This window comes from Saccopteryx leptura, chromosome 3 (assembly GCF_036850995.1).
Source record: "Saccopteryx leptura isolate mSacLep1 chromosome 3, mSacLep1_pri_phased_curated, whole genome shotgun sequence".
NCBI lineage: Eukaryota > Metazoa > Chordata > Mammalia > Chiroptera > Emballonuridae > Saccopteryx > Saccopteryx leptura.
Genome location: NC_089505.1, coordinates 247,961,372 through 247,987,036, shown reverse-complemented (window position 1 = coordinate 247,987,036; position 25,665 = coordinate 247,961,372). Strand labels below are relative to the sequence as shown.

General features: G+C 40.1%; 1 protein-coding gene across 1 annotated transcript in view; it reads right to left on the bottom strand.

Annotated features, from left to right (window-relative positions):
• GFPT1 (glutamine--fructose-6-phosphate transaminase 1) overlaps nucleotides 1-25,665 on the bottom strand; it is a 70,972-nt gene that overhangs the window by 16,709 nt on the left and 28,598 nt on the right. Inside the window, exons 5-12 of the mRNA XM_066378085.1 lie at nucleotides 20,694-20,752; nucleotides 19,234-19,368; nucleotides 16,556-16,617; nucleotides 16,074-16,153; nucleotides 11,726-11,831; nucleotides 9,845-10,008; nucleotides 8,642-8,737; nucleotides 1,136-1,233 (exon numbers count right to left, since the gene is read on the bottom strand). Coding sequence (XP_066234182.1) covers nucleotides 1,136-1,233; nucleotides 8,642-8,737; nucleotides 9,845-10,008; nucleotides 11,726-11,831; nucleotides 16,074-16,153; nucleotides 16,556-16,617; nucleotides 19,234-19,368; nucleotides 20,694-20,752 — 800 coding nt within the window. The remainder of the gene's footprint in view (nucleotides 1-1,135; nucleotides 1,234-8,641; nucleotides 8,738-9,844; nucleotides 10,009-11,725; nucleotides 11,832-16,073; nucleotides 16,154-16,555; nucleotides 16,618-19,233; nucleotides 19,369-20,693; nucleotides 20,753-25,665) is intronic.

The following is a 25,665-nucleotide window of genomic DNA, read 5'->3' as shown; positions in this document are numbered from 1 at the left end:
AATTGTGCCCCAGCAAATAAAAAATTACTATGTTATGAACTTTGGGACTCATCCTAAAAATAGCAACTGAATACGTACGGGTCTTCTGTACTTATTTACATCAGCAGCACATAAACTACACACAGATCTCATTTACTGGATTAAAAGACCAACCTTTATATTCCTATGCTTCTGCACTGACAACCAACACACTTCTTTAATACAGAATTTCAGCTTCCAAAATAACAATTTAAAGAACAAAGTCTGACAAAAGCCACACTTTCTTCCTCTGCACAAACTGCTTGCCAAGTGAACCTCTCCTGTTGAGGTTCACACATGGTACCAGCCATCTGCCCGGAACAAGTGAGCAATGGAAAACAAAACCCAGCGACTGCTCTTGTAGAAGCAGGCAGGCATGCACACTAGACCACAAGGCCAAGACGGTGCACACACCTGCCCTCTCTTTGCCTTTCACAAACCAAGTCGGTTGAAGGCAATCTACCTGTATATCTAAGAACATTTCTTTTTTTTTTTCTTTTTTTTTTTCTTTTTTTTTCTGAAGCTGGAAACGGGGAGAGACAGTCAGACAGACTCCCACATGCATGCACCCGACCGGGATCCACCCGGCACGCCGACCAGGGGCGAAGCTCTGCCCACCAGGGGGCGATGCTCTGCCCCTCCGGGGCGTCGCTCTGCCGCGACCAGAGCCACTCTAGCGCCTGGGGCAGAGGCCAAGGAGCCATCCCCAGCGCCCGGGCCATCTTTGCTCCAATGGAGCCTTGGCTGCGGGAGGGGAAGAGAGAGACAGAGAGGAAGGAGGGGGGTGGGGGGTGGAGAAGCAAATGGGCGCTTCTCCTATGTGCCCTGGCCGGGAATCGAACCCGGGTCCCCCGCACGCCAGGCCGACGCTCTATTGCTGAGCCAACCGGCCAGGGCCTAAGGACATTTCTAAAGGAGATCTTCCATGAATAAGTAATTCCAAGCATTTATTACAATTTCTCCCCCCAACCTTCTTGATTTTTGTCATGTGACATGAAAGGATAACATACTTTAACAAAGGATAGTTTTACATAGTGTGCTACTGGAGGTACTACTTGTCTGCAGGTATCTTCTAATACCCAACATAACACAATTAAGATTTTAAGAAGCCACTTACTGCTACACCAGCATGATAACTTGTTCCACAAGCAATAAGAATCAGACGCCGGCACCTCTGGATCTCCTTAATGTGATCCTTCAAACCGCCCAAGTTCACTGAAATAAAAGTTCATATATACAATTCTTTAGGAAAGAACCATATGAAAAAGCAATCACTTTTCACAAGCATCCACTACCAATCTGGGAAGCAACAGAATTTTAAAGGATTCGTATTCCTTCTAGGAGAATAGTTCGCTATAGGTTTTCTTTTTTTCTTGGTTCTCTATAGCAGGGGTTGGGAACCCTTTTGGCTGAGAGAGCCATGAACACCACATATTTTAAAATGTAATTCCATGAGAGCCAAACAACGACCCGAGTACATTATGCATTATCCAATAAAAATTTGGTGTTGTCCCAGAGGACAGCTGTGATTGGCTCCAGCCACCCACAACCATGAACATGAGCGGTAGGAAATGAATGGATTGTAATACATGAGAATGTTTTATATTTTTAACGTTATTATTTTTTTAATTAAAGATTTGTCTAAGAGCCAGATGCAGCCATCAAAAGAGCCACATCTGGCTTGCAAGCCATAGGTTTCCGACCCCTGCTCTATAGGCACAACTTAACTGGTCTCCGCAGACTTACTCACTCCCCTCCTACATGCCCACAAAATACATTATTTATCATTTTTTAACTTGTTCGGTCATTTTTGTATTCCTTTCTTTAGGTTAAAAGTTATCTTAAGACCCTGGTTGGGTGGATCAGTAGGTAGAGCATTGTCCTAGCACACTGAGGTTGCTGAATTGATCCCGTCGGGGCACATATGAGAAGCAACCAGTGAGTGCACAACTATGTGGAACAGTAAGTTGATGCTTCTTTTTCTTCCTCTTTCTTTCTCTCTCCCCTTGCCCCTCTTTCCCTTTCTTTCTTCATCTCTCTCTCTCTCTCTCAAATCAATGGGAAAAACATTAAAGTTATTTTAAAGGCAAAATTACGGGAACACAGACACCAGCTCAGTAGATGCTGATGTCTGGAGGTGGGGAAAGGACTGATTACAAAGGGGCACAAGGAGTTTTTAGGGTGATGGAACTGTGCTGTCTTCATTGGTATAGAGGTCAGCATCATGATCATGTACAAGTTTGTTGAAACTCACTGAATTCAACACCAAGAACAGTAAATTTTATATCTAAGTATATCTTTAAAAGCTTCCTTGGCCTGACCAGGCGGTGGCACAGTGGATAGAGCGTTGGACTGGGATGCCGAGGTCCCAGGTTCAAGATCCCGAGGTTGCCAGCTTGAGCGTGGGCTCATCTGATTTGAGCGGAGCTCGCCAGCTTGGACCCAGGGTCGCTGGCTCGAGCAGGGGGTTACTCGGTCTGCTGAACGCCCGCGGTCAAGGCACATATGAGAGGGCGATCAGTGAACAACTAAGGTGTTGCAATGAGCAATGAAAAACTAATGATTGATGCTTCTCATCTCTCTGTTCCTGTCTGTCTGTCCTTGTCTGTCCCTCTGACTCTTTCTGTGTCTGTGTTTAAAAAAAAAAGCTTCATTTCCCCTACAGTACCCAGAACAGTGCTCTGAACACAATATAAACCCACTCCCCTCTCAGTCTTTCCCACCTCATTCACCTAATGTCAGACTCCTCCTTGTTGTTCCTGTTCCTCCTCCACATCCACTCCATGAGCAAGTCCTAGGAGCTCTACCTTCAAGTTCTCTAATATCATCACCCTACTCCAACATGTCTCCCCTGGATGAGACCAACCTTTTTAACTATTCTCTCTTCTGTATTCTATCTCCTAGAGCCTTTTCTCCACTCACAGCCAAAATGATCTTTTAAGTGATTTTTTTTTTAGAGACAGAGAAAGTGTCAGATTGAAGGATAGACAAGGACAGACAGACATGAATGCAGAGATTTGAGAAGCATCAATCATTAGTTTTTCGTTGTGCACTGTGACACCTTAGTTGTTCATTGATTGCTTTCTCATACGTGCCTTGACCGCGGGCCTTCAGCAGACCGAGTAACCCCTTGCTTGAGCCAGCGAACTTGGGTCCAAGCCGGTGAATTTTTGCTCAAACCAGATGAGCCCACGCTCAAGTTGGTGACCTCGGGGTCTCGAACCTGGGTCTTCCGCTTCCCAGTCTGACGCTCTATCCACTGCGCCACCACCTGGTCAGGCAAGAGAGTGATTTTTTTTAAAACATAAATTTGATCTCAAAACCCTCTAGATGAGTCTGTCCTCCTTCTTCAGTCTCTATAGCTATGGGTACTTTGTCTATGAACCCTTCTACACAGGCTAGTTTTCTACCTGTGAAAAATGTTCAGTCAAGATTCATTTAATTATTGAACACCCACCAAGGGAATATACTGTCCAAGGCACTGTGTGGCTACCAGCGCTGCCCCCTCAAGGTAGTTCAGAGTATGGCTTAGGAGACAGATACGCACACCCAAGCAGCATTGCTTCTCCTGCATCAGACCCAACAGCAGTCTGCCTACTTTGTCCTGTTCTTCATTTCCCCACCCTTTTTTCTACCTTAACTGGCTACAATATGGAACCAAGCACATGTTTTTGCTTTTTACCTTTTTTGAATAATTTTAAGTTCTTCCTTTTCTATTTCTCTATTTTAAAAATTAGTAAAATGGAAAATAAAACAACAAATAACTTCCCAAATAACTTAGAACAGAATCCAAATTCCTCATTATGGCCTTCAAGTGTCCACATGCCCCATCTCCTGCTAAAATCTGAGCTCACCTTCTAGCACTTTCTTTTCACCCAGGCCATACCAGCCAAACTGGCCTTCCGGCTGTTTCTGCAGTAGACCAAGGCTGTTCATGTACTTCTGCCTACAGTATTCCCCTACAGACATCAGCAAGGTTTGGGAAGAAAGGAAACAACAGTAGGAAGTTGGGCCAGGGTTATACAAAGGCAAATCAGTTTGGAGATGACTCAGTATAAAAGCAGACGGACTGGGCCCTGGCCGGTTGGCTCAGTGGTAGAGCGTCGGCCTGGCGTGCAGAAGTCCCGGGTTCGATTCCCGGCCAGGGCACACAGGAGAAGCGCCCATTTGCTTCTCCACCCCTCCCCCTCTCCTTCCTCTCTGTCTCTCTCTTCCCCTCCCACGGCCAAGGCTCCATTGGAGCAAAGATGGCCCGGGCGCTGGGGATGGCTCCTTGGCCTCTCCCCCAGGCGCTAGAGTGGCTCTGGTCACGGCAAAGCGACGCCCCAGAGGGGCAGAGCATCGCCCGTTGGTGGACAGAGCGTCACTCCCTGGTGGGCGTGCCGGGTGGATCCCGGTCGGGCGCATGTGGGAGTCAGTCTGACTGTCTCTCCCCATTTTCAGCTTCAGAAAAATACAAAAAAAAAAAAAAAAAAAAAAAAGAGGCAGACGGAGTGCAGGCGAGACCTGGTAAAATTAAGTTGTCACAAGTGTTTCCCTAAAATTAGTCCTAGCAAATTCCCCACTGGCTGAGGGACGTTTGAGGCAGTTCTGAAGGAGTCATCAAAAATCGGAATTGCTGACAGTTTGGAGAAACCTAATTGTGGTAAGGCAGGCCACCTCCACTGGAAGCAGCAAGAGTGCCTAGAAGACGGGGCAGGGACGGAGCACACTCGGGAACACTACCGAACACAAGAGGCTGGTCTGGCTCTGGAAATGACTAGTGATAAAACCTTTGGCAAGACATTCAAATTGACAAAGCCTTAATTTCCTTGTCTTAACATCAAAAAAAGGTAATAGCTATCCCGTGTATATTATAGAATTTTTATGAGAAACACATAACATTGTTAAAAGTGCCTTTTAAAATCATGACTTTTCAAAGTTTGTCTCATTCTCTTTTCTTGTTTTTTTGTGTTTTTTTTTTTGTTTTTTTTGTTTTGTTTTGTTTTGTTTTTTTTCATTTCTGAAGCTGGAAACGGGGAGAGACAGTCAGACAGACTCCCGCATGCGCCCGACCGGGATCCACCCGGCATGCCCACCAGGGGCGATGCTCTGCCCACCAGGGGGCGATGCTCTGCCCATCCTAGGCGTCACCATATTGCGACCAGAGCCACTCTAGCGCCTGAGGCAGAGGCCAAGGAGCCATCCCCAGCGCCCGGGCCATCTTTGCTCCAATGGAGCCTTGGCTGCGGGAGGGGAAGAGAGAGACAGAGAGGAAAGCACGGCGGAGGGGTGGAGAAGCAAATGGGCGCTTCTCCTGTGTGCCCTGGCCGGGAATCGAACCCGGGTCCTCCGCACGCTAGGCCGACGCTCTACCGCTGAGCCAACCGGCCAGGGCCTCATTCTCTTTTCTTATAAAACAAATCTTTTCCCTGATCTTATTTCCATAAAGACTTTGATGGCATTTACTGCCACTCTCCCAGTTCTTCCACCTCAACCATCATAACCACCCCCTCTCCTCACACAGGCACATGCAGGTCCTTGTTAGACTGCCCCTGCTTCTCTCCCAGTCCCACTTCCCTCCTCTGCCCCATCACTTCACCCCAACAGGACAACATCCTAACCGGCAACTGCATCTCAACCACTCACTCCTCCAATGCACACTGGACACTGGTACCAACCGCACCTGAGTATAACTATGACCACCTCTGGCTCCTCCAGCTCTCCTGTCTCCTAAAAGCTCTGCAATTTCTACAGAAGAAGCACCCCACACATACCCACACACATGCGTTAGAACACATTCCAGGCCCTCCTCGGCAGTTCCTTTCACCTTCTCTTCTAGACTTACTGTTCTTTACTCCTCTTCCAGCACTAGATGGGCAAACTAGCTACATATTATTCCATAAAGAGCTTTCTGATGGTTTCCACTATATCCCCTTAGCTAATACAGTTCTATCCAACTGCAATGGCTCTACCACACCTTCACTTATTCAATCTTCCAAATCTCTTTTTTGTTTGTCTGGGTTTTTTTTGTTTTTTTTAGGTGAGAAGAGGGGAGACAATGAGGTAGACTCCTGCATGCACCTAACCAGGATCCACCTGGCAACATGATCTGGGACGGCCAATGCTCGAGTATCAAGCTATTTTTAGCAGCTGAGGCTGATGTGCTTGGACCAACTGAGCTTTCCTCAGCTCCCAGGGTCACACTTGAATCAATAGAGCCACTAGCTTCAGGAAGGGAGGAGGGAGAGACGGGGGAGAGGGAGGAAGGGAAGAGCAGATGGTCGCTTTTCCTGTGTGCCTTGTCTGGGAATCAAACCCGGGATGTCCATACACTGGGCCGACGCTCTATTCACTGAGCCATTAGCCAGGGCCCTTCCAAATCTCTTAAAACCCAAAGCTACCTACTTCATGAAGCTTTCCTGGCTCCAAAGCCCTTGCCCACAAACAGATTCATTCTCTACTTTCTCTAAATTAAACATTAAACACCTCAATATTAAACTGTTTTTAATGCCAATTATCACATTTTACCTTTCTTTAGTTAATTATATAGTCATCCCGTTAGAATATAAAAACCTCAGAGAGAAGATTACATCAAAGATAACTAACATCCTAGCCTGTCCTATGGTGGTGCAGTAGATAAAGCGTCAACCTAGAAAGCTGAGGCCAATGGTTCGAAACCCTGGGCTTGCCCAGTCAAGGCACATACGGGAGTTAATGCTCCTGCTCCTTCCCTCCTTCTCTCGCTCTATCTCTCTCTCTCCCCTCTCTAAAATAAATAAAGTCTTAAAAAAAAATTAGGCCCTGGGCTGTTGGCTCAGCGGTAGAGCATCGGCCCAGTGTGTGGAAGTCCCAGGTTGGATTCCTGGTCAGGCACACAGAAGAAGTGCCCATCTGCTTCTCCAACCTTCCCCCTCTCCTTTCTCTCTATCTCTCTCTTCCCCACCCGCAGCCAAGGCTCCATTGGAGCAAAGTTGGCCCAGGCGCTGAGGATGGCTCCATGGCCTCCACCTCAGGCGCCAGAATGGCTCCGGGCGCAATGGAGCAATGCCCCAGAAGGGCAGAGCATCGTCCCCTGGTGGGCATGCCGGGTGAATCCCGGTCAGGCACATGCAGGAGCTGTTTGACTGCCTCCCTGCTTCTAACTTTGGGGGGGAAAAAAAGAAAAAAAATTTAAAAACAAGAAAAGATAACTAAGTACCCGATACTCCCTGATATGTCTGGCATGGTGCTCTGCACACAGATGTTCAATTCATAATTCAAGCTCTAACAAATCTCTCCTGCGGGAAGTCTAATGCTGCTCAGAAAAGAAAGAGATATATAGACAACATTTATTCAAAGAAATCATTCCCTATTAATTAGTAGGTCTTGGTATAAAGGAGACACTAATACTGTACATCTGACATACTGATTCAGAAAGAGATCTTTGCATTCCTGCTATTATTCCTCAAACACTAATTCCTAATTCTGAGAAGCATCACCCAAAGCTTGTTTGTTAAACTGTTTTATTAAACATGTCAGGATGAATGACTAATGTTCCAAAAACCTAACTTGAGCAATAAACATTTTGTGAACATCTTATGACCACACACTGTGGATCTTAAACTCATGTCAGCAAGGTACACAAAGTCCTCCAACACAAGATCTAGAGAAAATTCCAGAAATAAGAGCAGGGCTGTACTTTCACCTCTACCTGAAACATGCAAAAAAGTACAGGTTTATCCCAGAAGGCATCAGACCAATACTTTAAAAGTCTCTGAGGAAGTTTAGACTTTTACTCATTTATAAATGGAGAGAGAAACCCAGACTAAGTAGCGATATGTAAGCTTCCCCGCAAGGGGACCAGGTCTCATTCTCAAGATTCTCAATGCCAGGACAGTCCCTAGTATACAGCTGGTACCCAACAAAGGTTTGTCCAATTTAAAAAAGTTAAATGTTCTTAATGATTTTTAGTCCCAGGAAAACCACCTCAATACCCTCATAACGGACCATAACTTTCACATGTGACTTTCTAGCCACTTTTAAATATCTTTTATAACTACTTTATTGAGATATGTCAAATGCCATTAAATTCACCCTTTAGAAATATACAACCAGTGGGTTTTAGTATATTCAGAGTTGTGCGACCATCACCACTATCTAATTTTAGAACATTTTCATCACTCTCCCCCCCCAAAAACCCACAAATCCGTTAGTATTCACTCTCCATTTCCCCTTCCCCTCAGCTCTGGCAACAATGAGTTATTATTCACTTTTTCTTAATCATGGTAAAATACATATAACATAAAATTTACCATTTCAACTAATTTTAAGTGTACAATTCAGTGGCATTAAGCACGTTCACACTGTTGTGCAACCATCACCACCATCCATCTCCAGAGCTTTTTCATCTTCCCCAAGCGAAACTCTGTGCTCCTCACCCCTCCCCTCTCCCTAGTACCTGCTAACCACTGCCCTACCTCCCGCCTCTATGAATATGACTGTTCCAGGTCACTTCATCTCAGTGGAATAATACATGAAGGACTTTCAAAAGATGACTGGCAGCCACATGTTCTATAAGGCGATCAAGGACAATGAACGTTCAGGCTGTCGATGCCAACCCCCACAGGACTTTGAAATAATAAAATAATTCATATGTAATTACCAGTGTAGTCATCAAAGTTGACTCTTCCTCTCATTGTGTTCACAACTGACTCTGGCTGCTCAAAAATTTCCTTCTGCATAAATGAACTGAAGTTGCCTAAAGGAAGATAAATTACATCATTAAAACAAAAATTAACAGCCTGACCTGTGGTGGCGCAGTGGGATAAAGCATCGACCTGGAACACTGAGGTCGCCGGTTCGAAACCTTGGGCTTGCCTGGTCAAGGCACATATGGGAGTCGAAGATTCCTGCTCCTCCCCCTTCTCTCTCTCTCTGTCTCTCTCTCTCACTCCTCTCTCTCTAAAAAATCAATAAATAAAATATTTAAAAAAAAATTAACAAGCCAAAGAATAACAAATTTGTACAAAACTGAAAGTCTATCTCCTTTAACATAATCTTAGTAATAAATGAAATGAAACAAAAGGTCATGGCAGTAGAGGACAATGTTCATACATGACACTTTACCCTATCTAAAGAAAAATGAGTAAGGAGGAAAAACCACGTCAGATATGCAGTTACAGAAAAACAGGGGAGTGGGACAAGTTTAAGTTTTGGAGTCAGATCTAGGTTCAAATCAAGGTTCTATCCTTATGAGCTAAGTAGCTCTGGAGAAATACCTTAATACATAAAATAAGAACAGCAGCTACCTCAGCATTGTAGTGTGGGTGACATAGTCAAGACTTGACATAGAGCACTTACAGAAATCCACCAGAAAGAAAAATAAAAACCATAATCATAAGAATTATAATAGATAAGAGCAGCAAACATTACATAGGGCCTATTAAGTGTGTTAGGCACTATTCTAAGGGCTTATATAGATTAGCTCTTTTAATACTCAAAATAACAATGAGGTAGACCCTATTATTCCCATTTTATAAATGAGAAAAATGGAGCACAGAATAAGAGAGGAACAAAGAATAAAACACAAATTATGTTTATAAAGTATCATAAAAATATCAAGTACTATTTAAATAGTCTCTTATTAATGTTAGAAAGAAATAAAGCATTAATTAGTTTGAAGGAAAACTATTATAAAACTAGCAGATAATTTCTTCAAAGAATCATCTCTTCTCATGGGGTTATCCCTTCATTAATCATGTGGAAGATTTCGCTCAGCACTGTTAGCAGATTCTCACAATAGGGCAGGAAGTAGATGTACCCTTTCCATTAAGGACACCAAGCATAATATGACAAAAACTTTCACCCTTCATTATCTGCTGGAGTTCCATCTGGAGGGTTTGCACAGCTCTTCCAGGGTGATCGCCTGCAGTTCGTTTAATTCGATGGATAGAAAGACGGCCATCGACCACCGCTGCTACGTCATCATCTTCAAGAAAGATGACGCGATTTGTGTGTTCTATGACAGCACTATAAAACATTCAAGAAGATACAATCCATAATCAAAGATGATTACTACAAATAAAACTATCATTAGGACACCAAAACTAAATTTAAATACAAACTATCATCCTGCAATATCTCTGATACCTTTCTGGTTATCACTGCCATTCCCCTGAAAGAGGGGACAATGAATAAAAGAATCTCTTTGCAGCAACCTAAACTGAATTATATTAAATCTGAAAGAAAGCATGGTTGTTTCTTCCTCATTCTATCCATCACCCAGTACTCCAATTTTAACTCCTAAGTATTTTTCAAAGCTTCTATGTCCACCACCACAAACCTGTTCAAGCTATCATCAGATCTTTGCTGAACTACTATGGTAGCCACCTAACTTGTCCACCCACATTTCCTCTAATCTCCCTCCATCCATTCTCCATTTCTGCCAAACAGATATCAAAAGGCAACTCTAATCAGAATTCTCCCTTGCCAAGCAAACCACATGACTGCTTCTCTTTGGCTTTTAGGAAAACAACAAAATGCGTCACCATGACCCCTACCTCCCTCTCTAGCCTCATCCCCCACCAAACTTCCTCTCCCTATTATAGCCACACTCCCACCCACAGGCTGATCAATCTGAAAAGAAGGAATGGTCTTTCCTCCAAGTCTTCACGTAATTAATTCCTATTGTCTCTTTAACTCTCATTTCAAGCATCCTTCCCTTAAAGAAATTTACCCATTGGAGGGTAAGTCACCCTGTTATAAGCATTCTGTAGCTATTTTCACAGCTGGAATTCTACACTTGGGTGACTTCTGATTAAAATTTGTCTCCTCCATTAAGAAAGTTCCTTAATGACAAGTAATATTTTTATTTTTACTCATCATTATCTTCTAAGCCCAGCACATGCTTTGCTAATGTTCAATATGAACATATGAATGAATGAATGAATGAATGAGAAAAAGGCTGAGATGTTTCTGCAACTTCTAGTTTATTTAAGCCATACTGTCAGCTCTGGAACAAACCTACTTAATGACAGCAATGACACATCTTAGCACGGACTACACACCTGCAAGAATCAGAACACACTAAGGCTTGTTTTCCCACTGAGATAATGCATAATGCATTTCCTGCAGTCCTAAACTGCATCATTTGTCATTTTTAGATCCCCTTACTTTCAGGCACAATGAATGACTCAAATACTTGTTACAATTTTGAATGATTCCATTTTATCCCCATTATAATCAGGATTTAATTTATAAATGCATCTAAGTATCTAACTGCATTTTCTCTCAAAATCTCTTAATTTGTAAAAGTGATTATGCTGCCAATTTTTTCTGAATTGAAAAGATAAGTGTCTACATTAGACTAAACGCACAATGGTTTAACAACTATAATATAGTTGGTGATATACTAAACTGTTCTACTCTCCAATCTAAAATTTCTCCTCCAAAACCTGGATAAGGCTCCTAAAAGGAGAGGGGAAATAATACCAGAGCTCAGAGTATATACACTGAATGAAACAAGTCTCAAGGACTACTATCTATTCTTTGTAAACTGACCCATGTGCTTTGAATTGAGAGAAAAGGTATCTTTAGAATCACCTCTCCAAAAAGATTATTTTGATTTCCTTAATTAACAAAGGTCTCCTATACAGCATAACCAGACTTATACAAAACGACTTTTTGGTTTCCTACAGCATAATAAGTTTTACTAAAAATTCTCTTTGAATCAACTAAGGAAGCTCACCTTGCATCAGAAGCAAAGTAATACTCCACCGCTTTTTCTTCAACAGGGAAAAGGCAAGTTGTACTATCCACACGAGAGAGGTTGCAGCTTCCTTTCTTATCTTTGCCTAGAGCAGAGTTATCAGAATTGGCAAACACATAGAAAACGAGGGGCAATATATAAATATACATATATCCTACAAAATCCACAAAAAACCAGAGCAACACAAAATAATTTCAGCAACTTTTAAGTGCTATAAAAAGGGTAGATCACCTTATTTTCATGCAATAAGCCAACGAGAACAACGGACAAAAAGTATAGTGTGAAATAGCAACTATTAAAAGGAGCATGGTGAAAACAGTGCTACATTATAAATATTCTTAATATATGTTTTTTCCAGGTAATAGGCAAGTTAATTCATTAATATTGCTTTTTTAATAAAATGTATGTACAGCCTAAACTTAATGGGATTAATACATATGTTTGTATGCCTAAACTGATCATACAATTACATTTAAGATATCAAAATTGTGCAATGAAAAATAAAATGAAAACTGGCAGAGTAATTATTTAATAACAAAATTTTACTAGATTTTAATAGTAAATCAGCATAACAAATCAAGATGTAGTAAAATTTTTTTTTAAATTTTTAAAAAGATGTAGTTTCCATTAATTGTAATTTAAAGCCAAAGCAAAGGTACTTTCAGCTCTCTAAGCATCATATATCCTATGTGGCACCTACTAATAAGGAATGAAAATATTATAAACCTAGAACCTCATCCTTCTTAAAACTGAAAGTTTAAGTTAATACAAAGTTTGATCCTTTTGCAGTGCTAATATCCTCTTAATCCTAGCACTTTAGAATTCTGGCATTCTAATTAATTCAAGTCACTGAAGATTTTTTTTTTCCTTTTGCTCATTCCCAACTAAAGTCAAAACTGGAAAGCATACTAAAAACAAAAAATCACAAAGCATATTGAAATTTGACAAATTAGCTAAATATATTTTTTTTAACTAAAGACTATATAAATGTCATAAAGACAAAAGTGCACCTTTATCCAAGATGAGACTATAGAAGACCTTCTAACCTATGAACAGAATGACCAGAGAATACCATAAATGTATAAGATCCACCAGCAAGTTCTGTCCGGTTTTGGAATAAAACAAAATACAAATTTTTCTTACTGTCAATAAAATTTATTAAATAATATAATTGCCATTATTATTAATGATTTCTTGCCAGCATGAGGGCAATTTGTATATACCATTTTTTTTTGTATATCCCATTTTTGAAAAATGTTTTATCTTTTGATGCGAAAAATTGAACCAGTGCTTGTTTTATATCTTCTTCATTTTTGAATTTTTTGCCCTTCAAAAAATTTTGTAAGGACAAAAGCAAGTGATAGTCGGAGGGTGCTAAGTCCGGGAAATATGGTGGATGTGACAGACATGCTTCTGTAGCATTTTTTCCTTGTTGAAATTCGTAAAAATTACAGTGGCATAAATGAACTTTATCAGTAGCCATGGGTACACTATGGCTTCACACATAAGACTAACGTGAATCAATTCTGTTTTAGTTAATTTGCTACATCAGTATGTATACATTAAGTAATAAAAATAGAGAGGCACACATGCACCAAATAAACATGCTTATGCGTCGAAACTTGTGATAGAAACAGACAGAACTTTCCGGTAGACCTTATACTTGTAAAAACTCATATTGTGTCAATAAATGCACATCCAAAACAACTTAGAAATAATTATCCTCAGAAACATAGCCCTGGCCAGTTGGCTCAGTGGTAGGGTGTCGGCCAGGGCTCACAGGAGAAACTCCCATCTGCTTCTCCACCCTTCCCCCTCTCCTTTCTCTCTCTCTCTCTCTTCCCCTCCTGCAGCCAAGGCTCCATTGGAGCAAAATTGGCCCGGGCACTGAGGACAGCTCCATGGGCTCCACCTCAGGTGCTAGACTGGCTCCAGCCTTAACGGAGCAACACCCCTGAGGGGCAGAGCATTGTCCCCTGGTGGGCATGCCGGGTGGATCCCGGTCTGGTGCATGCAGGTGTCTGTCTGACTGCCTCCTCGCTTCTAACTTCGGAAAAATACCAAAAAAAGAAAGAAAGAAAGAAACATATATGCAAAGTTCTCAACAATCCATAATTATTTGGTGTGGTTTAGGCATGAAAACAAAATAGCTCTTCCCATACAAATTACAAATTCAATGGCAGAAAAGATACACTTTAAAAAATAAATATTTGGTAATATCCTAGCAATGATAAAACTCAAGAAAGATAAAACAGATCATTGTTTGCCAGGAATGGGACAAAGGTTAACTACAAGTGGCAGCTGGAGCAAAGATGTTTGGGGATGGAATTTTTCTGCATTTTGATTGCAGTGGTGGTTACATAACTGTTTGGATTTGACAGAACACAGGAAGTTTTACATGAAAAAGAATGAACTTTATTATATGTAAAAAAAAAAGTGAATTAAAAAACAGATAAAAGGATAGCCCAACATCTATATTTTTTAAATAAACACAACCAGTTTTGGTTATAAAATGCACTGATAAGATTGAATTTCGCTATATTCTTTCTCCAAGTACTGGTTATCTTGTTCTTCAAGTAACGAGGTATATTTAATTCTAATATTTACAAGAAGCTGAGATACCACTGCCAATTTAAATGGAAAGACCATTACTATGTGACATCTACATGACTCTTACAATCTATAAAATATCTTTCTATACTATCTCATCTGATTTAAGTGGAATACAAAGTTATTGTTTCACTTTCTTTGGTCACCTGGAGAAAAAGAGTATAAGCCTGAATTCCAGTTCAGGGTTCTCCCCTTAGCAGCCTTTTCAATGTTGAGCTGCACACTATCTATCTATTAGGAGCTAGAGAGATAAGGGTTACTAAAACACAAACCCTGATCTCAAAAAGATCTGTATTGTGATAAATTTCTCCTCCAACTTCTTAAGACTTTTAGCCAATGTTTTTCTATTGTTCCTAAAAGCAGCTTAAAACAATGTACAGGTATCACATAGGTAATATATACACAGCAGAATTATAAACAAAAATCTGGAACTCTGGACCTGAAATCTGTACTCTCACTGGTAGATTAGTTTTTATTCTGGAAAGGGATGGAGGGGGATGAGAAAGATAAGAAATTCTAGTATCTCAGAACTGAAGGTTATTTAAGAAAGTAACTTTGTGCTATAAATAAAATAGTAAAATCAATCACTATCTAAAGATTAATAGGTTTAAAGTACTCTGCTAAGTTTTTTCAAGAAACCAAGAATTATACACTAATGATATGGGTTCCAATTTCCTGAATTTACTATTAGAACTAAGTAAATGGAAAGAGCACATATTTTTTTTGTTTAATTATATCAATAAAATAATCCAGAGTTTATATAGCTAAAAGTCCTATAAAAAATTCAAACATAAATTAAAAGGGACCCATAAGTTCAAATTTAAACAAAGCCAATCTAGATATTGAATCTAAATCTAAAAGTAAAATGACACGCATAAAATAAAAAACATTAAAACTGACTTAGTCAGTTAAAAATTAGGCTGAATTCAAGGCTCCATTGGAGCAAAGGTGGCCCAGGTGCTGAGGGGACAGCTCCATGGACTCCGCCTCAGGTGCTAGAATGGCCCCAAAGGGGTCGAGCATAGCCCCCTGGTGGGCATGCCAGGTGGATCCTGGTTGGCGCACAGGGCGGGGGGAGAGGGGGATACAAAAAAAAAACAGGCTGAATTATTCAAACTACCACTGAGTCTAATCTACAACAGCCTAGAACACAACGCTCTTTTCCTTATCTTAGCATCTTATTTATAAACATGTATCCTACATGATTTTAAAACAAAAAAAGAACAATTTTTTTCAATCTCCAAGACTTTAAAGAAACAGATTACTAAAAGCAGTTTTCTAAATGCCAAAAGCAGACAGACAAAATATTCTCTACAACTTAGAAAAATGTAAAAATATGTTTCCTCATAAAATAAGCACATTTTTAGAGGCCCAGCACATTCATTCACTCCAAGAACAAAGAATTAGTAAAGAATGAACAAAAGAGGATAAGATTCCTCCCCACTCATGCAGAGCACATTTCCCACCTCTTTCTCCCTGTGATCCCCACTGTGTGAATTTTGATCCAATCTGAGTCCTAGCTAGGGATATACAACAGAAAAAAAATTCTACTTGTCAGAGAAATCACAGAACAAATCCTTTTCATGTCTAGACAGAACTATATACAAGTGAGCCCAACCAAAGAGGTATTTATTTCAATTTAAGGAAAATAGTTCTTTATATCTACTGCATTCAAATTATATATTTTCCCCGTGGCATGATGTAGGAATAGTTTTACCTGTTCTGTAGAGTATTGGAATATGATCAGTAGAGAGTTTATGTTCACTTCGTACACCAATCAGCAAAGGACTACCTCGTCTATTAGTACAAAAGTAAACAGAATTAAACCATTTTTATAAATAACACATTAATGATATAAAATTTAAATGTGGTAACAAAACACTCTCCAAATAAAATTTAAATTCTCCCTCCAAGTTCAACTCCAGATATAACAAAAAAAAAATAGAAACAGAATTTTAAAAAAATATTCAATAACAGAAGTAGGCAAACTATGACCCACAGACTAGGCCTATTTTCACTGGAACACAGCCATGCCCATTCTTTTACATATTTCTACAGTGGCTCTCACACTAAGCCACAAAACTGAGCAGTTGCTATAAAAGCCTTTAAAGTGAAGGGTCATTTATAATGTAAGAAAATAAACTTACAATTAAAGTTTCAAAACATATAATTATTAGGCATTATTAAATTTATGTATACCTCGTACCAACTGCTTGGCCAGGAAAATGAACACTCTTAAATACAAGTGCAAAGGCACCTTCCTATGGAGGGGGAGAAAAGGATTAGCAATACATATGATAATCAGTTACCATATGTGAAATGACTAAAACATACTGGCTTTAACAGAGAAATTTTTTGTTTACACAATTGCTCTTTTACACTAGTTTATAAACAAATCTAAATTTTAAGTAGACACTTCCTTCTGAGCTTTGGTATATCCAAAACCAACTTCTTAACCAAACCTACTCTTGAAATAGGCTCAACATATATTAGTTCCAAAACAGACCATTTAAAAAGTCACCTTTGTACATATTACCAACAATTCTCAATAAATACATCGTATCACCCATACTATACATTAGTAAGGGGAAGATAGAATTAGGAAAGGTCCTAAGTTCAACATCCAAAACCCATTCTCTGGACCAGTAATTTCACAGCACTGTTAACTTATAAACTTTTTGACTTTGATTTTGGCGATAAATATATACAATCACAATTATTAATGTGCATCCCATACCGCACCCTCTACCCAACCTTCCCAGGGACAGGACCTAAAGAAATCAAGCATGAATAAAAGAGAAGCATGATACAGGATAAGGAAGCATCACAGAACAAAAACTGGGTTATATGAGTAGAAACAAGAATAGGTTGGGAAGGCAGGCACATTGCTCTGCCCTGAGTAAAGGGAAGGCACAGTCCTCTATTTTCTCCATCTTCCTGTCTCCTCTACTGTAGACATCATAAGACTCGGTGGAGGTGGGAGGTGAGGGTTGGACCTTCATAGAGCAGTAAAGGCCTATTTTTTTAAAAAAAATTTTACTTTTATTCATTTTAAGAGAGGGGAGATAAGGAGAAAGGTAGAGGAGCAGGAAGCATCAACTCCCATATGTGCCTTGACCAGACAAGCCCGGGGTTTTGAACTGGCGACCTCGGCATTACAGGTTGACACTTTATCCACTGCGCCACCACAGGTCAGGCAGTAAAGTTCTTTTAAATGGGAAAACTAGAGGTTATGAGTGGGAAAGGGGAGTGGAAACCACTATGCATTTAGACTTCTGTGGAAGTTTAATCTTTAATTAGGGCAATTGGGATGGGATCAAGAAGAGTACCACTTTTCTCTTGGGCTGGGAAATACTTTTCTATAAAAGCACAGTGCCAAGGAAAAGTCCCCCTAAAAAAAAAAAATAAGGAGTTAACTATACTGGCTCAGAGACATGTAGAAATTATCCCAGAAAAAAAGTGAAGCTACCCTTGCGCTGTTACTGACTGGGAAGAACACTGGAGTGAGTAGGAAGCAAGAAGAGATGAGTCCCCCGACTGTGTATTTTATGCATGTTTGTGTGTGGTATGTATAAGTTTGTATGTGTATGCATAGTTTTTGAACAATTTGTTTGATTTTAGATTACTTTTAATTCCCGTGACAAAAAGCTATAATGAAAAAAGTAGAATTTTAAGTGTGTGTGGGACAGGAGAGGTCATCAGTCAAACAACAATCTCTCAAAATTACTGAAGTTGCAAAGTTATATATATGGAAGTAAAATACTAAATATTTTAAATTAACATAGTTCCTGCTTCTCAAACTTAATTTTAAGGATTTAGAGTGGCAATAATAATAAGTTATTATTATTTTGCAAGAGAGGCGGAGAGACGGAGAGAGGGACTGATAGGGAGAGGCAGACAGAAAGGGAGAGAGATGAGAAGCATCAATTCTTCATTATGGCACCTTAGTTGTTCACTGATTGCTTTCTCATATGTGCCTTGACCAGGGGGCTACAGCAGAACAAGTGACCCCTTGCTCAAGCCAGCAAGCAACCTTTGGGCTTCAAGCCAATGACCTTTGGGCTCAAGCCAGCAACCACGGGGTCATGTTGATGATCCCACACTCGAGCTAGTGACGCCGTGCTCAAACCAGATGAGCCTACGCTCAAGCTAGCAACCTTGGGGTTTCAAACCTGGGTCCTCAGCGTCCCAGGCCTATGCTCTATCCACTGAGCAACCATCTGGTCAGGCGTCAATAATTATCTTAAAAGTGTGATTTAGGCCCTGGCTAGTTGCTCAGAGGATAGAGTGTTGGCCAAGCGTGTGGATGTCCCAGGTTCAATCCCCAGTCAAGGCACACATGAGAAGTGACCATCTGCTTCTCTCCCCCTTCCCCTCTCCCCTTTCTCCCTCTCTTCCCCTCCCACAGCCAGGCTTAACTAGTTTGAGAGTTGGCCCCAGGCACTGAGGACAGCTAAGCTGACTGAGCGCTGGCCCCAGATGGCGGGTTGCCAGGGGGATCCTGGCAGGAACACATGCAGGAGTCTGTCTCACTATCTCCTCTCACGTAAAAGAAAAAAAAAAAGTGTGGTTTAAAGACTGATGGTTGCCAGACAGGAGGGAGGCTGGAGGACTGGGTGAAAGAGGAAGAGGGATTAAGAAGTACAAATTGGTAGTGACAAAAGAGTCCCGGATATAAACTACAGCAAAGGAAATATAATCAGTAATAATGTAATAACTATGTATGGTGCCAGGCGGGTACTGGAAACATTGGGGGAACATTCTATAAAGTGTATGATTATCTAGTCACTATGTTATACAGTTGAAACTAATTTAAAATAATATTGAGTGTAAACTGTAATTGACAAATAAATTTTTTTAGAAGTGTGGTTTAATACCAATTGTTGGATAACTCTCTCCACCAACGTAGTAAAACTGGTATCTTGACTTTCCCGATTGTCATACATGTACTTAACAAGCTTGGCAATTGTTTCTGTGTCTGTTTCAGATTCAAAATCATAGCCTTTGCTTTCCTGTAATTAGAAAGAAAAAAAATTGACCCATTTAAGGAAGTATTCATCCTATCCAAATCTTTTCTACAGATTATTTTCCTCAAAAATCTCACTAACCAATCTCTAATCTCTTTTTGACAACCAGACCCCATTACTCAGTGTTCGAACTGAAGGTCACCATCTAATTATAGTGAACCCAAAATAGTCAGGTATTCTGTGTACATAATCTTATAATTAAATAAAACTATATATTCCACATATGAATAAAATAAATTTTAAATAATTAAAATATAATAAAATATGTAATACAAAACACTAATTCCATAATAAATGATTCTTTGCTTAACAATATTTTACTATCCCATATTATAGCCATTAGATATAAGTGGCTATTTAAATTTAAATTGATTAAAGTGAAATAATTTCAAATTTGGTTCCTCAGTCATACTAGCTCAATAGCCACATGTGGACAGTGGCTACTATATCGGACAATAGAGAGAGGTTTCTATCACTACAGAAAGTCCAACTGGATAGATCTGAGAAGGCACTAGGAAAGTCATCACCATGATCATTACTATGTAGTACATAGCTATGTATGGCATATAGAACCTTCATTTAATCCATCCTGAGTTGTCTTATATAATCTAGAATCTTAAAAATGACAAGTTATCTAAAAATGCAAGATATAGCCCTAAAATTTCAACTTTATTTGAGCTTCTGGGTCATTCATAACAAAGCCAAATAATTGTTTCCTTCTCAAGAAACTAAAATGTTCCACTGTCAATGAAGTCCAATAAACCACCATATCCTTGTAACTATCTTAGGAATTACTTGATCACACCTAGACAGTACTGATTGCACATCTCAATATACAACCTCATTGCTCTCATTAGAAGTAGAGTCAGGCCCTGGCTGGTTGGCTCAGTGGTAGAGCATCGGCCTGGCTTGCAGAAGTCCCAGGTTCGATTCCCAGCCAGGGCACACAGGAGAGGCGCCCATCTGCTTCTCCACCCCTCCCCCTCTCCTTCCTCTCTGTCTCTCTCTTCTCCTCCTGCAGCTGAGGCTCCATTGGAGCAAAGATGGCCTGGGCGCTGGGGATGGCTCCTTGGCCTCTGCCCCAGGCGCTAGAGTGGCTCTGGTCGCAACAGAGTGACGCCCCGGAGGGGCAGAAAATCGCCCCCTGGTGGGCAGAGCTTCGCCCCCTGGTGGGCGTGCCGGGTGGATCCCGGTTGGGCGCATGCGGGAGTCTGTCTGACTGTCTCTCCCCATTTCCAGCTTCAGAAAAATACAAAAAAAAAAAAGAAGTAGAGTCAAAGACTGGTGTCTTTTTAGATCACTTTACTTACCAAAAACTTTTTCAAGTCTTTGTAGTTGGTGATGATTCCATTGTGAATAACAATAAATTCTAAAAGAGATAATGAGATTAATGACCAAAAATATAGATCTAGTAAACATTATAAATAGCCATTAATGTTAACAGTTTTTTCTCAAGTCAAAAAATGTGTTACAGGTCCTGGCCGGCTGGCTCAGTGGAAGAGCATCAGACTGGCATGTGGAATTCCCAGGTTCAATTCCCGGTCAGGGCACAAGAAGAAGCACCCATCTGCTTCCCTCTCCCCTCTCCTTTCTCTCTATCTTTCTCTTCCCCTCCCGCAGCCACGGCTCCATTGGAGCAAAGTTGGCCCAGGCGCTGAGGACGGCTCCATGGCCTCCACCAGGTGCTAGAATGGCTCCCACAGAAATGGAGCAGTGCCCCAGATGGGCAGAACATCGCCCCCTAGTAGGCATGCCGGGTGGATCCCCGTCAGGCACATGCAGGAGTCTGACTGCCTCCCCGCTTCTAACTTTGGAAAAAAATTAAAAAAATAAAAAAGTGTGTTACATGCTGTACACTTCAAGGTATAATCAAGTATCTACCTTCTGTTACCAGATTATCCTTATGGATCAGCAGCACAGTTTATGTGGCTTGATGGAAGCACACTGCACCAGGGAGGTGGTTATAGTACCGGGGAAATACAATAAACTGGGGCTCAGAGTCATCCATTTCAGTTGTGGCTACACTGCTAACCCAACACATGCCTTTGTCCCCATTTGCAAATCAAGAGGGTTAAATTAAGTAGCTATTATTCTCACTTCTTTGTTCATTCATTCTTTGCATAAAACATTTCTAAGTTTTAAAGAGAAGCCTTTCAAATTAATACAATTATCTGATTTATACTAAATGAGTTTAAAAACTAAAGTTAAATGAGTTAATAAGAAAAACCAAACATAATTCAGTTCCTTTTATTTTATTTACTTTTTATTTTTATTTTTTTATTTTTTTCATTTTTCCAAAGCTGGAAACGGGGAGGCAGTCAGACAGGCTCCCGCATGTGCCCGACAAGGATCCACCCAGCATGCCCACCAGGGGGTGATGTTCTGCCCATATGGGGCATCGCTCTGTTGCATCCAGAGCCATTCTAGCGCCTGAGGCAGAGGCCACAGAGCGATCCCCAGCGCCCAGGCCATCTTTGCTCCAATGGAGCCCCGGCTGCGGGAGGGGAAGAGAGAGACAGAGAGGAAGGAGAGGGGGAGGGGTGGAGAAACAGATGGGCGCTTCTCCTGTGTGCCCTGGCCGGGAATCGAACCCGGGACTCCTGCACGCCAGGCCGACGCTCTACCGCTGAGCCAACCGGCCAGGGCCTTTTACTTTTTATTTTTTATTTCTTTTGTGGCAGAGACAGAGAGAGTCAGAGAGAGGGACAGACAGGAAGGGAGAGAGATGAGAAACATCAATTCTTCGTTGTGGCTCCTTAGTTGTTCATTGATTGATTTCTCATATGTGCCTTGACCAGGGGGCTACAGCAGACCGAGTGACTCCTTGCTTAAGCCAGCAACCTTGGGCTCAAGCTGGAGAGCCTTGCTCACACCAGATGAGCCCACGCTCAAGCTGGTAACCTCGGGGTCTCAAACCTGGGTCCTCTGCATCCCAGTCCGATGCTCTATCCACTGTGCCACCGCCTGGTCAGGCCATAATTCTGTTCTATAATTAAATTTATTTATCTGAGGTACAGACAATCTTGAGAATGATAAATAAATGTTAAAATAGATTTCCAATATCAAATACATATGATAGTGAAATAATTTTCAATTTTTTTAGTGAATAACTTTGAAAAACAAAGAATGGATAATCAAGAGTTGACAATATTATTTGTAGCTATTGACAATGTACATAAAGACTACTAATATGAATTTATTAAAGTTCATGTAACTCAGGAAAGACATTATCACTAATTCAACTTTATATTAAATTATAGAAATGTTTTTAAAATACTTAATAATCTGACATTTTTATTTGACATTAAATGAACTTAGACTGAATACATTACAAACCAAATAATAAAATAAGCATTTCCACTAGATTTTAAAAGAAAAGATTACATTACAAAACACCACTACAAAAAAAAAATGTTAAAAAAATTTTTAATGCTAGAACAAAGAGAATTACAAAAAGCTGATGGCTGATATGAAGCCTTAATTAAAACCAAATTCTCAATATATAATCCAGATATGTTTTTATGAATCTTTTATAAAGGCCTTGTCAGAATTAAACATTTGAGAGGTTGTTAGTTTTCTAATCCAATGCAATAATAATTATGTGAAGCACAGAAACCTAAAAAGACAGCTTCTAAATTAAATTATAAAATATCTCAAAAGGGATATATATACACATGCCTATACTTTTGTATGTATTTGCTTATATTTAAAAACAAACTAATAGACTCAAAATAATTGTTAAATGGTTAACTTGAGGGAAAAATAGAATAAGAAAAATAAGATAAAAACAAACTAGTTATTTTAACATGCTTTTTTTATACATGTGAACTCAGAACAGTGCAAATATTTTTGTTTTAAATAAAATTGATTTTTAAAGAAAATCAATCCTGAAAACTCAAAATAAAATAAAAAGTATTTACAGAATGCTGTATTATCCATTCTTTGTTTTTCAAAGTTATTCACTAAAAAAATTGAAAATTATTTCACTGGTAGCACAACCACATAGAGAAGAATTATTCCAAGTGATTCTATAAAATCAGTATTATACATCCCTAAAGAGATAACCTAAGGACAAAAAAAATAACAACCTGACTGGTGGTGGCGCAGTGGATTGATTGTCGGCCCGGGACACGGAGGTCCCCTATCAAAACCCCCAGGTCATCAGCTAGAGCATAGGCTCATGGGCTCATAGTCTCTTGGGCTCGAGCACAGGCGTGCCAAGCTTGGGCACAAGGTCGACGACTTTAGTGTAGGATCATCGAAATGATTCCAAGGTCTCTGGCTTCAGCAAGGGGTCACTGGTTCAGCTTGATTATCCCCCACCCCATCAAGGCACGTATGAGAAGAATCAATAAACAACTAAAGTGAAGCAACTACGAATTGATGCTTCTCATCTCTTTACACCCCCCCTCTCCTTTCTCTTTCTCTAAAAAAAAAAATTTAACAAACAACAGTACCATTCTTATGATAGTGTTAGTATTTTGATTCTGTTTTATGTATATCATATAACACATAACTAAGAATGTTACTGGTATTAAGAACCATGTGTTAGGTGTGATTGAAATAAAATGCATAGATCAATAAGGTCAAGTAAATACCCTAAGCCCTGAATCTGAATTAGAAGTGTTAGTATAAAATTATGTTGTGTTTTATCTTTAAACTTATACATGTGCAGGTGCACACACAGGGGTACATATATCTGGTAGCTCTGTCCACTGAAAAGGCCTCAGTGTGATGAGCACTTCTAGGACCTGGCTTATCATCTTTTAAGTATCATATCCACTAAAATAAACTGGGGCTTCTGTAGAAACGGGTTGATTCCAGGTATGGGGCAGGAGTAAAGGAACATGGAATATCTTGGCCTACCAAAAAATAACGAAGACGATTCAGCCTACTGGGATCAGGTCAAAGGATTCAGGATCCAACCAGCATAAGCTCCCAGTGGTCAAAGATTTTTGTGTCTCAAGATAGACAATTACTGCCTGACCTGTGGTGGCGCAGTAAATAAAGCATCAACCTGGAACGCTGAGGTCACTGGTTCAAAACCCCTGGCTTGCCTGGTCAAAGCACATATGGGAGTTGATGCTTCCTGTTCCTCCCTGCCCCTTCTCTCTTTTCCTATCTCTCTCCCCTCTCTAAAATGAATACATTTAAAAAATTTTTAAAAAGACAATACTTCTGTTTTTTAAAATAAGTAAAATATTTTAAATCCATGAGTTTATCATTTTAAAAGGAGCTCATTGTTCATTTTAGAACATGTGAGCCACTTCATTTTTGAAGACTTGTAAATAAAGGGGGGGAAAAAATCAAACATTAATCCTGTCTTTCCTACACACTCTGTACCTTAAAGTAATCAAGCAGTTGATATGGAGTAGTTTCTCTTTATAGAAGTATTTTGAGATAATAAAGGAAGAAGAAATGATGGTATTAGGCCAATTTAAATGACCAATTTAAAATTTTCATTTAAATTTAATTCAAATCACCAATTTAAATTTATTTAATCACCAATTTAAAACTCCTAAAGAAAATTAATCTTGGCAGTGATCATCAGTGACTGCTAACAACGCAAAGAAAAACATACAACATTATGACAAGAAAAAAATTGAGATGTTCTAAATTAAATTACGGCATGCCAGAGGGTAGGAAGAAGAGGCAGGGAGAATTAATCAGTTAATAGAGACTGGGGCAGAAATCAACAAAAGCCTGCTCACATTCCTTAATGCATGTTGAAACTTCTAGACCACTATTTCAGCTCTTATCTAGAGAGAACAGTGAACCACCAGACACCACCGCATCCTACTTATGCATGAACTTTCAGGCTGTTGCCTACAACCAATCCAAAAGCAACAAATACTTCTTTCTTACTATACACCTATCCCAGAACTAGCCCCACTTCATCTATTCCCATACCCGTTATCTATAGTCAGTGTAAATTCTTTCAAGACAATATATAGCTTTCTTCTCCAAACTCATTGTATAAAAGAGTCCCATCAATCCCAGGACATCAGACATGTTTGTCTTCCCAACGAGCCGTGCTGCTGGTGGTTTAAACTGCATGTCCCAGAACCTGGTCCTTCTTCTGGCTAGCATATGGTTCATTAAACCCTTTCTTTCAGGAAAATCTTTCAACGTCAAAGCTAGTTGTAAACAAACACTATACCAATTTATAATAAATAGAATGGTTAAAGAAACACATTAAATGACCCATGGGATGCATGGAATTAACATGATCTTCTGGACTGTAGAAAACTCTGTAAGACAAACAACAGAGTAAACTGCAAG